General features: G+C 38.5%; 1 protein-coding gene across 1 annotated transcript in view; it reads left to right on the top strand.

The window, feature by feature from the left end:
* Positions 1-17,883, top strand: part of dym (dymeclin) — a 76,836-nt gene extending 58,953 nt beyond the window's left edge. Inside the window, exons 14-17 of the mRNA XM_065243793.1 lie at positions 2,675-2,780; positions 8,220-8,402; positions 8,490-8,603; positions 16,478-17,883. Coding sequence (XP_065099865.1) covers positions 2,675-2,780; positions 8,220-8,402; positions 8,490-8,603; positions 16,478-16,627 — 553 coding nt within the window. The 3' untranslated portion in view covers positions 16,628-17,883. The remainder of the gene's footprint in view (positions 1-2,674; positions 2,781-8,219; positions 8,403-8,489; positions 8,604-16,477) is intronic.

The raw sequence follows: 17,883 nt of genomic DNA, 5'->3' as shown, positions 1-17,883 counted from the left end.
ATAATTCAATTTTAAAAGATAATACTAACCATCAGAACATTTTTATCGTGGTTAACTGTGAAACCTGTAATCGTCCCATCCCTAATAAGGTGTTTTTGAGAGTTTTTACTACAAACCGCATCATCTTTAAATAATGATTATGTTATGAAAACTGTTTCCATTGCAGTTTTGCGAAATAATACACCTCTTCCCCATTGCATCTCATGTGAGCGTATAAAGTTTTTTGTGATATATGGGAGTCTTCGCGAAATTGATGTGTTCCGATTGGCTGTACTTTCAATTTGCGCAATTTGAAGGGTATTTAAAAAAAAGTTGCCAGCCAGTGCCAAATTTTTTTATGATATTCACAAAAGTTTAATGTCTTCCAGAAAATGTTCTTTAAATATATAAACATGTAAACAATGTATATAAACAAATGAAAGAACAGACCTTCTGTTTAAAAAACGTTTCGTCCTACCTTTATTTGTAATCACCTTCCAAAATGCGTTGGTTTCTTCAAAAATACCAAGTTTTAAGCAAAAATCTGAGATAATTGCGTTTTTGTGAAGGACTTTTGATAGAGAAGATTCAGAGCGATGATCAAAACATACACATTTGAACTGTTTGCCCTAAGGGGTTGCTTCTGGGTTTATAATTTGGGATAAAGCGCCACCTGGTGGATAATAGTAGAAATACGGATTGCCGGAAAAACTTGTCATTGGCAGGGAAGTGTTTTGTCTTAATTGACTAAATTAACTTGTCAATGGCGGGGAAAAAGTTAAAAAGCCATTCGGTTCATAGATTCACAATATTTTTTTATTTACTTTTTGAGTTTGGGGGCTCATCAGCTCACGTGGCCTTAATGGAGAGTAAATCGACCATTGATCTCACACTTAAAAAATCTAGACAGAAATAGTGGGTCATCTGGGTATTTTTTTCGCCTACTGGTACTGTTTCAAATATGCACATATTACACGTCTCACATACTGATTTTCGCCTACTATATTGAAAGGAAGCAGTGATTTTGGACGTAGCGTATAACACTAGACATTTTTATCTGTGATGGCTTATAACAAAATGATTCCCATAGCAGTGATTATATTCCATTAAGAAAATTAAATGATCGATACTTCATGTACATATAGTCTCGCTTACACGCAGGTTAATAAAAGATGATTTATGTCTAATATTCATTTTCAGTTGTGTGTAAAATGTCCTAACTTTTGCTAAAAGATGTTCAGTATCAAATTTTAAATAGCTTAATATTACTTTTGTTTTATTTGTCTCATTGTCAAATAAAAAAAAACATTTATTTATGACACTTATAGTAGGTCATCCAGATTAAGCAGGAATAGTATGATTTTATGCAATTCTGAGCATCCTTAAGGATAGGACTTTAATAGTATATACAATATATATGTGTGTGTGTGTGTGTGTGTCGTATGACTGAGGTCAAGGCATGTGCTGTCCTTTAGTGATTGATGAGGTCATCCTTATGTGACGCATTAATCCTTTCTATCATGTCTGCTGTTCTCAATCATCTCACATGTTCTGCATGACGTCTTCAATTGCCTTTTAGTCTCACCATACTCTGGTAGATGGGAAGCATTTGAAGGTCATTGTGGTGGGGGTGTAGGACCATGAACCTATGATTCATGCCTAATATTGCCTTTAACATAAAGCATCCCACTGGCTCATCTCAGTCTGGCTATTTATCTCACGTTCCTATAGAGTGTAAAAGCAGGAAAAATGTGTGCATGTGCACATATGTGTATTGATGAATAAAATATATTTTTATTAAGCTTAAACATTTATTAAGCTTTCAATGTATATGTGGCGTATGATGAAGGGCTGCAACTAACGGTTATGTTCATAATCGTTTAATCGGGCGATTATTTTATTTTTTTAAGATTAATCGACTAATCGGATAAAACATAAATATTTTCTCAATTAGATTGTTTCACTTATGAAAGCTAAATAAGGCACTAAATTATGGTATTCATGTGTAGAAGTGTACTTTTAAAAGTAAAAAAACCCACATACTACTACAGAGTTTTACTAATATAATCTTTTTCGTAATAATTTAAAGCTTTTAAATAATTCAACTTCTTTAAATGTGGAAACATGAACAAACAAAACAAATTGAGTTTTTACAGATGTGCCGATGGTTTCCGGGTCTGGCGCTAGCACTTTTAGCATAGCTTAGCATAATCCATTGAATCTGATTAAACCATTAGCATCGCGCTAAAAATAACCAAAGATTTTCGATATTTTTCCTATTTAAAACTTGACTCTTCTGTGGTTACATCGTGTACTAAGACCGACAGAAAATTACACGATGGAACTACAGAAGAGTAAAGTTTTAAATAGGAGAAATATCGAAACTCTTTGGTTATTTTTAGCGCGATGCTAATGGTCTAATCAGATTCAATGGATTGTGCTAAGCTATGCTAAAAGATCAGCTGAATGGATTCCAAAATGGTAAGAATCAAAGATTTAACTCTAGGGGAGCTGGAAAATGAGCATATTTTCAAAAAAAGTGGAGTGTCCCTTTAACAATATACAGTAAATACTTCAATCTTTTCTACCAAGTGAAAAAATGTTTACATGCAACCTCATGGGACAAGTCACAATCACATTTATTAAATTGTGAGCAGTGGTATTTCATTCCCTCTTTCATCTGTCTCTCTTTCAGCTTGTTTGCTCTGCTGTCAAAGAAACACAATAAAGTTTTGGAGCAGGCGACTCAGTCCTTGCCTGGGCCTTTGGGAGCGGATGATGGGACGATTCTACCCGATTATGTAAGTTTTTTACGTCTCTGCGGAGATATTGATATTGCATGATTGGTTGACTCACTGATTCATATGCATTGATATTCATATTCACTGGTAAACATACTCATTTAAAATATGTTTTGTGCATTGTGTTTTTTGAACACAAGCGTGCATATGGCCACGTAGCATTTATACGATGCATTTTATGATGCCTCCTGATGTTTTAAACTGCGTCATAAGAGTCACTTCTTTATGAATCAATAACTTCTTTGAATGCTGCTTGCAAGACAACATGTTTCAGCATTATTATGAGGTAAACACTTTATCACCTATCCATTGGGAGTAATGAGGGGAGGCGCTTTTCGGGTTCGACCCTAGAGGGGCGTCATCAGACCTGCCAGACCACACTCAGGGGAGAGGGGGTGTGTGTGTGTGACAATAGAGATGTAAATGGAGTGTGTGCTTGTGTGGAGTCTTCAGTTCAGTGTGTAACCTTGATGTTGTGTGTGTGTGGGGGGGGGGTGTTTGTGTGTGTGTTCACAAAAAGCCTCAGGCTGGTGTCTTGCAGATGTCTGTTGTGTGTCTGGGTTGGTCAGACTGCTGTCTGCTGTCCTCATTAGACATCACACACGTCCTTTGTGTCTACTGCTTTATTCACATCCATTCCTCTTCATCTCTCCATCTGTCTCTCTCTCACAATTTCAGTTTAAAGTACCTTATTGGCATGATAATGTTTACGGTAGTTACAATATTTCCAAAGGAATATACATAAAACAAGTAAAATCTTCCCTCTAAAGCTGGAAGTATAGTATATTTTTTATGTCATTTGACTCAAACGGTACATAGGCATTTAACGCATGCAATACCACTCCTGGCCTACAGGGGTCTCTAAGGAGCAGTTATGTAGGTCCCAAAGAGTGGCGCTGTAATGTAAACATCATTGTATTTTTCATGATACAATGATATCAATTTAACATATTTTTCTGTTACTTTAACTTAACAAATTAAATTAACTCTTTTCCCGCCAGCATTAAAAAAAAATTGCCAGCCAGTGGCAGCATTTTTTATGATTTTCACAAAAGTTTAATGCTTTCCAGAAAATGTTCTTTTTAAATATATAAACATATAATATATTAAATGAAAGAACAGACCATCTGCTTTAAAAAAAAAACATTTTATCATACCTTCATTTGTTCTCTTTTTATCACCTCTCAAATATGGATACATTTTTTTAGAAATACCAAGTTTTGAGCGAAAATCTGAAATAATCGTGTTTTTAGTGAAGGACTAGAGATAGAGATCAGATTCAGAACGATGATCAAAACATACACGGAGTTTGAACTGTTTGCCTTAAGGGGATACTTTTGGGTTTTATAAGTTGGATAAGAGCACCACCTGGTGGATAATAGCAGAATAATTACGGATTGCCATAAAAACTCGTCATTGGCAGGGAAGCGTTTCTCTTAATTGATGAATTAACTTGTCAATGGCGGGGAAAGAGTTAAACAATTTCATCTTGTTTTCTGTGTTATGTCAACAAGTCAAAACTTAAAAAGTAGGTTGAACTGACTTGCATAATTAAGTTAACTCTTTCCACGCCAGCTTTTTTTTTAAGTTGCCAGTCAGCACCAGCATTTTTTATGATTTTCACATGAATTTAAAGCCTTAAATATATAAACATACAATATATAAAAATGAAACAACAGACCATCTGCTTTCAAACAAAAAACTTTTCAAACAACTCTCTTATCACCTCTCGAATAGGGGTAGGTTTATTCAAAAATTAAAAATTGAGATAATTGCATTTTTGTAAAGGACTTTTATAGAGATCAGATTCAGTGCGATGATCAAAACATACACAGAGTTTTTACTGTTTTTGGATCAGTGGATGCATTAGTGATTTATAAGTTGTGTAATAGTGCCACCTAGTGGATAATGGCGGAAATATGGATTGCCATAAAAACTCGTCATTGGCAGGGAAGCGTTTTCTCTTAATGTGATGAAGCTAGTTACTCAAGCCGAGATAACTCATCAATGGCGGGGAAAGATTCATACTTCATGCTGCATTTTTTGTACAGCCTCCATTGTCGATAGCTTGCGTTTCAATCCGTTTTATTTATGCAGTTTTTTAACAACTACCTTGTGAATTGGTGCCCACAGGGCACGATTGGATCTTTGTGGATAAATTAATTACTGCAAGAAATTGAAATGTACATGTGCGATGTGCGCATACATAGTACAAAAATCAGGCATAAAGAAGGCGTATTAATCTGATAATGAAATTTGCATCACGCACACTGTACACAGATCCTTGCGTAAAAGTGAACTAAACCCAGGCTTTTACTATCTAGATACTGGAAGGTGAAAATCAGAATTTTGTATTTATATTCATTATGCTGATCAGGTCAGAAGAGTTTATTGTGTTGCAAATGTGCAGTCACCCAAACAGTTTCCACACTGCTGTGATCTTCATGGGAAGGATTTCCTAAACCGCACTTATCAAGAAAGAGTTTAGACTACATTGGATTTCGCAAGCTTTTCTTATGTCATATCTCATAAGACAAACATTCACAAAAACACACTGGTTTTGTCTGGCGGGTTTGTTATCACCATGGGATTTCCTTCATTTAATGGGAACAGATACACGCCGTTTGTTATTTTAATGGTATTCCAGAAATGAAACTATTATCATCAACCCACCCTCAATGAAATTAAGTGAAGTCACTAAAATTGTCTTCTGTAAAAATTGTAATAAAGTGTTGAGCTTGTTTGTTTGCATATAAATGTATACATGGAAGCTTGACTGTATACTTTCACAGCACATATGAGGAGTCGTCATATTCCTGTGTGTCTTATGTCTTTGTGTCTTAATACAAGCCAGAGAATGACCTTATGACCTGATCTTATTTTGAAAGATTGTGAAATTTTAGTTATGATCTATTGCCTAAATAAAGGGTAAAATTCCTGCTTTATTACACATGTCTTAACGTTATAATGTCTCATAACAAAGACGTTTTCACCTGTATGAGAAAATGGTACAGCTTGCTTATGTTGATCATTACCTGTCTGTTGTCATGGTGACCTCGCAGCATCACTGTAAGCTTAAAGCATTAGACCTGACCTAGGACCTCAGCCTGAGAACCTATGACCTTGTAACCATAGAGACAAGAGTTTACCTCTTACTGATGCTGATTGTGCGCATACACACTCTTTATCTCTCTCTCCCTCCCTTCCTCCCTCTCTCTCTTTCTTTCATGTAAAAAACTCTTTTTGTTGTTGTTTATTTTTGTATTTGTTATGTTGTTATTCTAATGTTGCACAACTACATTGTCCTACTCATTCCCAGGCCTCTTTTTTGGGTAAAGAGTTTTAGGATCCGCTGGGCTAGACAAGTATTTCCCGTCTGCATGCACTTTTGTTATTAGTGTAAGGGTTTCATAAGCACCTACTTGAATTTGGTTAATAACAGTGGCGACAGGCTCCCACCCTGTTAATATTCCTGACTGCTGCGTCCGCACATCTTTCCCACGTGTAGGGGGTCGTCATGGGAACAGAGGGCAGGAATTTCTTCCGTCTAATGGCAGGGATAGGTGTGAGGAACAGAGAGCTGGGCTTACTTTATAACCACGACTCCTTTAAGACATCACAGAAACAACCCATGTCTATGTGTCATAAAAGGGTTCCTGTGTGTGTCTCATTGAATATTGTGCTGATGTGAAGCCTGGTGGTCTCCGAGTGACTCCAGACTGTCTGTTTTGACCACTAACATCACCACACATATTTCCCATCTCTCTCTGTCCGTCGAAAACCTTTATAAACATGCCTCGTACATGATGCATGAACTGTATATATTGCAAGTAAGAGACAGATGATGCAAAAACAATCTATTGTTTCCCTAGAGAACTGATATTTTTATTAGCTTTTTTTAAGATGTCAAATAAATCTTTGGTGACCCCAAAATACGAATGTGAAGCTCAAAATACCATATAGATAATTTTTTATAGCATGTTTTCTTTGTTATAACCTATTTGGGTGTGTTAATTCCTTTTAAATGCAAATGAGCTGATCTGTGCACTAAATGGCAGTGTTGTGGTTGGATAGTGCAGATTAACTCTTTCCCCATCAGACTTTTTTTGAAAAGTTGCCCTCCAGTATTTTTCACAAAAGTTAAAAATACGTACAAAAATATCAAGCATACAAATAAATCAAATGAAAAAACAAAACGGGGAAAAAAGTTTCATCCTATCTATATTTTTCTCTACTTATAAACGCTTAAATATGGGAATTTTTCTTCAAAAATATTTTTTATTGCAAAAAGCTGAAATAATTGCATTTTGTGAAGGAATTTTGTACAGAGATCAGATTCCAAATGATTATCAAAACATAAACGCAGTGTAAATTAATTAATAAATAATGTTTTGCTTAAAGGTGCAGTGTGTAGATTTTAGCGGCATCTAGTGGTAAGCTTGCGAATTGCACCCCTCCCTTTTGAAGCACAAAGAGAAGCAACGGTAGCCGTCATAGGACAGACATGTCATCGTCTGAGACAAGGTAGTGACAAACACGCTCTGTAGAGCAGTTTTTCCATTTAAGGTTACTGTAAAAACATGGCAGCAACAAAATGGCGGCCTCCATGTAAGGGGACCCGCTGTGTATGTAGATGAAAATGGCTCATTCTAGGGTCTGTAAGGTCTTTATACATCGATAAAAACATAGTTATCTATATTATATTGCATTGCGGTCAAAAGATCCTTCTAAAATTTACACACTACACCTTTAAAAAAAATTATAAATTGGGTAAGTGCGCCATCTAGTCGATAATTGCGGTATTACAGATTCCCCTAAAAACTCATCAGGAAAAGTTTTTTTATTGACAAGATTCATTGACAAGATAACTCATTTGTGGTGGGGAAAGAGTTAAGGGGTGGTATTATTATAATAAGACCCCCTTCTGACATCACAAGGGGAGCCAAATTTCAATGAGCTATTTTTTCACATACTTGCACAGAATGGTTTACCAAAACGAAGTTACTGGGTTGATCTTTTTCACCTTTTCTAGGTTGAAAGAAGCACTGGGGACTTAAACATGAAAAAAATCAGATGTCCCCTTTAAATCTAATTTGGGCAAAAAGACTCGCTTGTCTCTACTCCTACCATATTTATTTGCCGCTCTCTGCTTTGAAACGCTAGGTTCACCTTTGCGCCCATAGTTTAGCCAATAGTATAACAGTATAAGACCTACTTGGCGGATATTTAGTAAGGCCCCTTCTGATTGGTCTAATTTGGACAATCAAAGCATGCAACACACAAATGATAGACCCGTCAAATAAATGAAGTTATCCCAACTCTCCGTCATATGGATATCGTATATATAGTTATCACAATAGCGGTAAATTTCAAAATAGCCTTACATGCAACCACGAAAAAGGTTGTTTGTTTACTGATACTCTCATATGTATTCCTCAGGCTCAGGATCTGAATGTCATTGAGGAGGTGATCAGAATGATGCTGGAGATCATAAACTCTTGCTTGAGTAACTCGCTTCATCACAACCCTAACCTGCTGTACGCCCTGCTGTATAAACGTGAACTTTTCGAGCAGTTCCGATCTCACCCCTCCTTCCAGGACATCATGCAGAACCTCGACACGGTGAGATCTGTGTGATACAGTAGCTCTGTGGTCCTGATGTTGCAGTAATGTTGCCATGGTGATGATGTGCGTGTTTGTGTCTTGCAGGTGATTGGTTTCTTCAGTCAACGTCTGGAACAGGCAGGAAGTGATCTGTCAGTGGAGAGAGTTCAAGAGGTCATCAAGAAGGGCGCTGCGGCTCTACCCAAAGATCGACTGAAGGTACGGTTACATTTAAACTTATCATACCAAAAGGTACCAAAATTTCAGTAGTTGATAACTTCATCCCTGCATGTTGATTCAGATCCAACATATTTGACTAGACTATTACTTTTAGCCCTGTAAGGAACTTGTTTATTCTTGTTGATACTATTGAAAAAGTTTTTTAACCAAGTAAATCCAAATGTAGTTTTATGGTTTTAAGACAAATGAATCTTAATCTCGTATTAGACTCTGGTTGAATGAAGCTGCTTTTGCATTGAAGCACCCGAGCGATGGTGACTGTAGGTCAAATGTAATCTTCATTATCACAAACGACTCCAGCGGGGTCGTTCATTACGCCTTTACAAGACACGGATGTAATGACATCAGGACGTGACGCACATACACTCTCATATCTGTTACTGATATACAGGATTAAACACAAATCTTCTGTACCCATCCTTACCCACAATCCCCTCTGCTCCCACTAAATCACAGGACATGTGGCCGGCGTGTGGCGTTCATCCGTCGTTTAATTGCATGTTCAGGGTTTTAGATTTCACGGATGACATTTATCATTTTTATGATCACATGAATGAGGCTCAGGAAGGAGATTTTCGACAGTAAAAATCTCATTCTGTTTCTCTCTAGTGAAATTGGCTTTTAACGATTAATGTGTAAACCATTCAAAACAGCTTCCAGATGAAGTGATGATAAAAGATTTCACAGGTCATGTGTAACTACATTACCCATAATCCCATTAAGATCTAATCGATTGGATCATTGTTACCATTGGTATGGAAATTGAAGCATTTCAAATAATGTCATTTAATGATATTAAACTCATGATTTACTCACCCCCAAGCCGTCCGAGATGCATATGTCCAGCATTTTTTAGACGAACACATTTTTAGTTATTTAAGAAAATGTTTTAGATCTTTCAGTTAATCAAATGTAAAGTTAAGGGGTTTTGCGCGAGTAGATTACATACAAAGTCAACACAAAGATGCGATCAGACGCGTCCTCGTGCGGGGCGATGCGCATAACGCGATATGGGTGCCGCATTAGCCTCGAAAACACGCGCTATTCGGCTCCAACGCGTCTTCACCCAAGTTGAATAATCTATAGCGAGTAACACATTTGGTGTGTACGTAGCATAACCGTGCATCTAGTTTGCTGCTTGAACATTTTGGGCCCTATCTTGCACCCAGCGCAATTGACTTTGTCAGTGACGCATGTATCATTCGTATTTTGCACCGGCGCACAGCGGGTTTTTCCCTCCACAGACGCACGTCGGCAAACTAGGGAATGAACTTGCGCTCCCTGGGCGGTTCAGCGCAAAAAAGGAGGCGTGTTCCGGCGCAAACCATCCCTGATGCTATTTTGCAGTTTCAAAAAACAATTGCGCCACTGACCAAAAAAAAACTAGTCTAAAGTCAGTGGCGCATTGTTCATTATGCTATTTAAAGGGCGCATGCTTGAACATAATTTACTGTATAGCGTGCACACTTTGCTTATCTAATCTACACAGATGCAACAGTTATTTTTGTAAATCATAAATTGTTACAATAAAAAATATGAACACACGAGATAAGGGGAATCATAGTGGTGAGCATTGTGGTGATAGTTTTTATTTATTGTATGTGGCTGCGTTAAAAAATTCTCATGCAAATAACGATTAAAATATTTTCATAAGTTTGTTGTGTGGCTGTATTACATTTATTTTATGTAAATAATAATTAAAATATTTTCATAAGAAACCTTAATGTATGTGAACTTGATTTGTAAGAGTACTTTGGGGTTGGACTGCTTGCGTTTCTTGGCTTTCAGCAGTGAGGGTGGACGCAACAATGTCCTCTGCTGGCGTCTGTGTAGAGGCAGATCCACCTCCCGTTACACGGCGTGGCCGATTTATGCTGGCAAGCTTGGGATTCCCCGGTCTCCTGACATCATTGTAGCGCTTGCGGCGCAACGTCCTGGGGATGCCAGCTGATGAGACAATTGTGGCTATTTCCTCCCACGTCTGTTTAACCGACGCTGATTTGGGCGGGTTTCTCGTATCCCCATACAAAACAACTTCTCTGTCTTTGACCGCTTTTACAAGAACGTGGGTCTCCTCGGCTGTGAACCGCTCCTAGCGTGCGCCTGGTAAATCCGTCATAATAATAGCAACCCACCATGGAACTTGCGCACTTGCGTTTAAAGGGAATGTTGGATAGCGTTCTGATTGGTTTATTTGATGTTACGCCCAAACCACACCTATGAATAATGAACCTACTTCAGACCAACCCCTTATTGATTTGTGCCCGGCGCAAGAGTTATTTCTCACGCCGGGAAATAGCAACAGCGCCCAAGATCCGCCCACAAAGTCACTTGCGCTTTGCGCTTCGCACTTGCGTTTCAGATCGTTAAAATAGGGCCCTTTGAGTTTACTCACTTCATTTGCGCGTGAAATTCTAGTCATTGAGACATTCACGTCGAAATTCACGTCATGGGAGGCCTTCTCCGACTCTGCAAGCTTCCTGTAATCACGTCACTACTAGACCAAGCTCCTGATTGGTTAACTTTTTTCCGCCAAAGTTCAAATTTTTCAACTTGCGCGTTTGCCGCGGGAACACTAAATTCACGCGAACTAGAAGCACGAATGAGGCGAAATTGCGTCTACCGTGCCACGCTAAATGCCTTATTTGCGCCGCGAGACCTCCAGACATGCGTGTGTGTGTGTCTATGTATTTGTTTAGAAGATGTCTGCGCTCATGCGTGCGTACATGCGTGTATGAGTGTAGGAGATGTGTTGGTGTGCGTGTTTGTGTAGGAGATGTGTGGCGTCCCCCATGACTGAGATTACAAAATTCTTGTCTAGACACAGACTCATACACACACGCCAGCAATGCAGTGGGCAGTGTTTATCAGAATTGCACTCTCAAAAGAGCAACTGTGATGTTCCTGTCCTGGAACACAAATACACACTTCATACAAACACATCACATCACATATACACACACAGCAACGCAGCATGATTGGTCAGTCAGTCTGCCCCAGGGCACTTCACCAATTTTCTTCCTTTATTTTCATCTCTTTCTCTCTCTCTCTCTGTGTGTGTGTGTGTGTGTGTGTGTGTGTGTGTGTGTGTGTGTGTGTCTATCTGTCTGTCTCTCTGTCTGTGTTGAATATAAACAGTGAAAGCAGTGTGTGACGGGTGCAGAGTAACAGAGGCGCTGGAATTTGTTGTTGTGTGTTGTGTGGTGATAAGACAGAGACACTGTGGCTCCTATAAAGATGATGAAAGAGTCAGCACTGACCTCACACATCACTCACACACACATGTATATACAAACCTCATACAGACACACTTTTATCTCTTTAACTTAGAAATGCAAATCCTATTAGCGTAGGGGCCGCTCGCATGTAATGCAAGTGTCATACAGTATAATGGATGAAGTTCTGCTACACACATTTGCCAATTAAACCTATTCTGCTTATCACAATGTGTGCGTGTGTGTGTTAATAAACATTCAGCAAGAAATTATGTATATAGGGATTCATTTTATTATTCATAATGTTATTGATTATGATTGGGGCTGTGACGGTGGCCGTATTTTACCACCGTGATGGTAATGCACCAATTCACTGCGGTGGTGCGGTGGTTTTCGTCACTGCTGCATTGTAATAGTTTTTGTTGGTTGAACCTGACCCTTTGACCCATCCTCGCTCATCCCACGCCACGCTCCGTGTCCTCCTCTTGATGACAGCACGCGTCCGTTTGCTCCGCGGCCTTTGAAAGCGACAGACGGACCAATAGAGTCGCAGTGTAGCCGAGCCAGCAGACCCGGAGTCACGGAGTCCGGCCAAGTCTTTTCTATCGAGTCTGATATGAAGGCTTTTCAATGCGGCCTCTGTCTCGCACAAAGAGAGCGCTGGGGAATATGAGAGGACCCGACTGCATTATTAATGCTGACGGACAGCTTACCTGCTGTTGATTTGCTCTTTGACTCACCTGAGCGTGGGCTCGGGTTGACAGAGATCGGGTCAGGTCACTGCCATCCTCCAGCTGCTGGTTTTGGCCCGCCACGCTTGATCCTGTACGGTGTATGAAGGGTATTGTGTCGGATCAAGGTCAGGTCCTCGTGCTGCCAGAGCCGGATCGGCTAGTTGTGTGATTTTGCAGTGCATTCATTGAAACAGTTTTATCAGCTTGTGTGTTTCCTGGGATTGACCTCATGATCGCTGAAGTGTTTCACCAGAACCGCCTGATGAGAAATGATAGCATTTATTTGGTAAAGCATTTCAGAGGAACTGGGAGGTTTCCTGTATCATCTTGGGATCTTTACATCCTGTCTCCTCAAAAAATGAAGTGAAAGACACGAATGAGGTCACGAGAAGGATCGGTGTTGGACACACCCACAGACGCACAACTTCCCTGCAGTCCATTCAAGCTTTTAAGTGTTAGCTTTATTTTTTCATCTTATGTCTTACAGATAAATAGAAGAGAAATAAAGGAGAAATATACGCTGCTGATAAAGTCAGCAAGCTGAAACCGTGAGGCTCAGTCTTCGGTTCAATAACACCTCACATCCTCACAGGAGAAATAAAGCTGTCGTCTCATATTTAAGCCCTGCGTGTCGTTTTACCAGAGGTTAAAAGTCTTGTGTTTAAACATGAAGAGAAGCGTCTGAGGTCTTGCCGTGTGTCACATCATCAATCAAACTCAAGTTTATTTACCTCACTGCTGTGTGGAATTACACCTGTGTCAAAACTCCTGAAATGAGATCTCGCACCTTGACAGTTGACCTGCACGTTTACTGCACTCGGTGTACAAGATACCATGTTGTGACTCTTATTCACGCTCTACATTGTCGGTTTTTCACAACAGCTATGTTTACACCAGGGCTTTGAACCAGATTTTTCCCCAGTTGGTTCGTTCCGAACAGAAACAGTATTTTAACGTTTCCGATTTTTGGTTCAACCCTAAAATTGACGTTCCTGAACCGGTAAGAAAAAAAAAGTTCCGGTTAATAACGTTCCATGTCAGCTGTGGGACATACAAATAAGTAGGCTGATCATTAGGACATAAAGTTAAATTATTAGTCTACATAATTTTACATATCATGCTAAATCCACTTTCTTAGCATTTTGTTGTATATTTGTAGTGTTTAGAAGTACATAAAAGTTGAAATTAGTCTCTTCAGGTGCTTTGTTGATATCTTTATTTTCTGTTTTGGTCATATTTTCCAACCGGTTCTGATTTTTCTATTATCTATTACGTATTTTGAAAAATTACGTCACAGTATTAGCAGCGGAACTGCCAAATAAGGACATCGACTCCCAGCCCAACACTTCGAGCAATCCGCCATTTTTTATTTCTCGCTGCGATATTGTAGTCCAAGCTCAAGGATGCAGAAGTTACGAGAGCGTAAGAAATGTACTCACATCTGTGGGTAAAGTCATTTTTGTGTGCCCGAGGCACTTTAAGGATAACTAATTCACCAATCTCCGCCAGTATGAAGAAGGATTTGCCGATAGACTTCGTCTGATTGAGGGGATCTTTGGAGACGACGAGCAGAGCACTTCGGTTAGCTGTAAATAACTTAAAAAAAGTAAAGTACACGGTGGTCATGGTTTAGCAGTGCTGTTTCTCACTCCGAAGGCTGCAGACTGCGGAGATCGCTTTTGGGTATCAAGCCTGGTTTAAGTTAACTGAGCATTACATTTGCAAGTCATGAGCACATTACAACAACTTACGATTAACTAAGAATAATAGTCAACTTTATAATTGTTAATATTCTGAAATAAGACCGTCTTGATGACGTATGCAGCCTAGATATGCGACCTCCGGAGGCTGCAGCCTCACACCATTGCGATACCTCCATATGAAGACGTTGTTCTGCAGGTTCGTCGTCTTCATTTTCATCTCGCTCCGTTTCCGACTCTGGCTCGAACATGTATGGCTGGATAGACAAGTCTTCCGTTGTTGACATTTTGTGAATAACGAGTGAATAAAAAGTTTCTGTGCCGCTAGATAATCGTATCTCTGCTATAAAACTACAAAAATGGCCGAACGGGGTGGAGTTTAACCGAGTGTCACCTCTGCAACCTGGAGAGGGGGCAGGGTATGACGTGCATTTAAAAAGACAGTACCAAAATGAGTTGCTAAGGGGTAAAAAGGGGGCCTGTGGGGCTATAATAATGAGGATCTCAGACCCAAGCATTGCAGTTCCGCTTTATATAGACCACAAATAGATGATTTTATATAAAAAGGACAGATTTAAAAGCATGATATGTCTGCTTTAAGTCTCTATCTTGTCATCAGACATTATAAAAGGCTTTATTATGTAAGCGGCATAACTGTAATTCTGACATGCCTGCATTTGTTTCAGCATTATACATGAATTAAGACAAGGACAAATTCTGCCATGTCAACTTAAAAAAAAAAAAAAATGTGAAAAATTAATACTGTGGTATTTCGAGATCATTTTGTTTGTATGTTTCCTGTCAAGAACAGAAAGATTGTTTGCTTGCTTTTTGAAACGCGTCTCTCCGTGTATGCACTTTTGAGTGGACTTAAACACGTGCACACACACAGACGGAGGACAAATTCCAAACGGCGCTTCAGGAAGAAGATGCAGCATAAACAGTCACTCCACATAAAGTGAAAATGACGTTGTTTTTCAGTGCTTTATTCCCCAAATGTATTTTAATGGACTACATTATGAGACACAGTAGCGCAACTCTCTCTCAAGTTTATAAATTAAGAGCTCTGATCTTTAAAGAGGAATAGGGATAATCATATTTGATTGGAATGTTTGAACCGGATGGACGTCTGTGTGTACAGAAAATTGCTCACTTTATTGCCTTTTTGTGGTTAAATTGTTTAAAATCACCAGTGTTACCTTTGAAACACGTGCAAAATGATCAACTTTCACCCTATTTAAATTTCCGTATTAATCCACGAATTGCATGAGAGCTGAACCATGGGTCGTGATCTGTACGGATCACAAATAAACTGCGATCCGTTACATGACTTATTAGTATTAAAAAACAAACATTTTGAGATACTTTGTAGCCCACAATATTTACCTCTTATCTCAATCATAGGATGTTAAATATTGTAGGCTACCAAGTATCTCAAAATGTTAGAGACATTACATTAGAGACTTTGGATTGAGTTGGCTACTTGCTGGTGGCAAGCTTCTAATTTCTCTGATGAGTCAAAGACGACCGGAAGTGAACTTCACCGAGTCATATTGCCCAGAAATCTTGTCAAAGAGCAAAAAAAAATAATGGTATTAACTGGTTTCCATTATTTTAAATAAATGATTCTGTTCCAGAACATATATATTTTGAAAGTTTCTGGTTTTGTTTCTGTTCCTTGCAAAACATCAAAAGTTTCTGGTTTTCGTTTTCGTTCCCAGTTCAAAGCCTTGGTTTACCTTTCAATGATGTAATAAAAAACTGAAAAGTTTTTCCTTTGAATATTTGAAATATTTTACATACACACGACAATTTGGAAAGATCTGGATTTATGTATAAGTGAAGACGCTGTATTATGCCAGGCCAGTAGACATCACAGGGGGAGCCAAATTTGTATGATATTTTTTTCATGTACTTGTAAAGAAGGGTTTACCAAAACTAAGTTACTGGGTTTGAACTTTTTCACATTTGCTAGGTTGATAGAAGGGGACCCAATTATAGCACTAAAACATGAAAAAAGTCAGATTTCAAGATTACAAAATATACTGTATAGACAAAGAAATAATGCTGAAATACGTTGCTTCTGACAAAATGTATTTGTGTAGCACTGTTCCTTATACACAAATATGAATGCTTATATTGACAATCCAGCATTTAAGGGATCTTGTACGTTGTAACTTTTTGTGTGTGTGTGTCTCTTGCAGAAGTTTCCAGAGCTGAAGTTTAAATACGTGGAGGAAGAGCAGCCTGAAGATTTCTTCATTCCATACGTCTGGTCGCTGGTCTTTAACTCCGGTGTCGGTCTCTACTGGAACCCTCAGGGCATCGAGCTGTTCAGCATGGACTCACCGTAAACCGAGCGTGTGATGTTGTGTGTACAGGTGTGTGTGTGTGTGTGTGTATGCAGACATGTGTATCGGTCTTTTTTTGGACTGCCTACAGCTTTTTTGTGCAAGTCGGACGTTGAAGTGCCTCTATGGTGAGCGTTAAGGAATGGTTTTCATATATTCTGCGTGTTCATGTGGGACTCCTGGGCTTCCATCCGTGTCATTATTATATATGCTTTACTCATCTCTGCGCAGCTAGTATGGGGTCGCTCTCTAGCTGCACTGACGTTTGGGAATGGTACAAATTGGTGTTTCGGTTGCAGGTCCGTAAAATACTTTGTAGTGATAATCAGAATAATTTTGCTGGTTTGTTTGGCGAGAGGGGTCATCAGGGAAAAAATAAACCAAAGCTTTTTCTCAGTTATTTGTTGGCTAATGCTGGGATTACAGGTAGACTTTCTTTTTTCCTCCCTAAACCCCATTAAGACTATAATTATAGATATTATGCACAGATTAAACACGTAACATATGTTTTGTTGGTTGTTTTATAGGACGCTTTGCTCTTTTAAATTAATTTATTTATTGTCGGCACATTTTGCTCAGATATTACCCTTATGTAATCTTCATATGACCGTCTGCACAAAGATAAACCAAACCTTTTTCTATATTGATTTTGATGCTCATTGTTTGCTGTTTATCCTCCCAATTGGGAAAATATACAAAATTATTAAAACATATTTAGATACTTGTATAATAAAATAGCAACATTTACTTGTAAATGCAGCCTGGTGTCTGATTTATGTGTATATAGGCTATATATAAATTTGGTAAACTGCATGTAGATGATATATATAAACTGCATTCGTTTGTTTTTGTAATAGAAATCTTTTTTTTTTGTATTCATTGGGTTTTTTTATTTTTAGGTCATGTGATATCTTTCAGACGCGTACAGTATATAATGAATTGAGAAATCAGCCATCGTCCTTGTTACTTCATTTTTTTATCATTGTTACACAGCACAAACCAACCACCCAGAGATGTTGTTGCTCTTTGTTTATCTTTCATTTTTAGTAAATAACATTCATTTAATTCAATGTTTAAATTGATCAAACTGGATGATGATTCAGAGTCAAGTTTAAGATGCATTACTTTCACACTTCAGTTAAGAATGTTGAATATAAAAACAGCTTGTTTTGCTTTCTGGGCATCATTTTTTGTTTGTTTCAGATTAAGTTTCTATCATGTTAATTACAACCAATAAAAAACAAACTTCACAATCATAA

This window comes from Paramisgurnus dabryanus, chromosome 18 (genome assembly GCF_030506205.2).
Source record: "Paramisgurnus dabryanus chromosome 18, PD_genome_1.1, whole genome shotgun sequence".
NCBI classification, from domain to species: Eukaryota; Metazoa; Chordata; class Actinopteri; order Cypriniformes; family Cobitidae; genus Paramisgurnus; species Paramisgurnus dabryanus.
The sequence above is the reverse complement of the archived record's forward strand: the minus strand, read 5'-3'. Positions and strand labels throughout refer to the sequence as shown.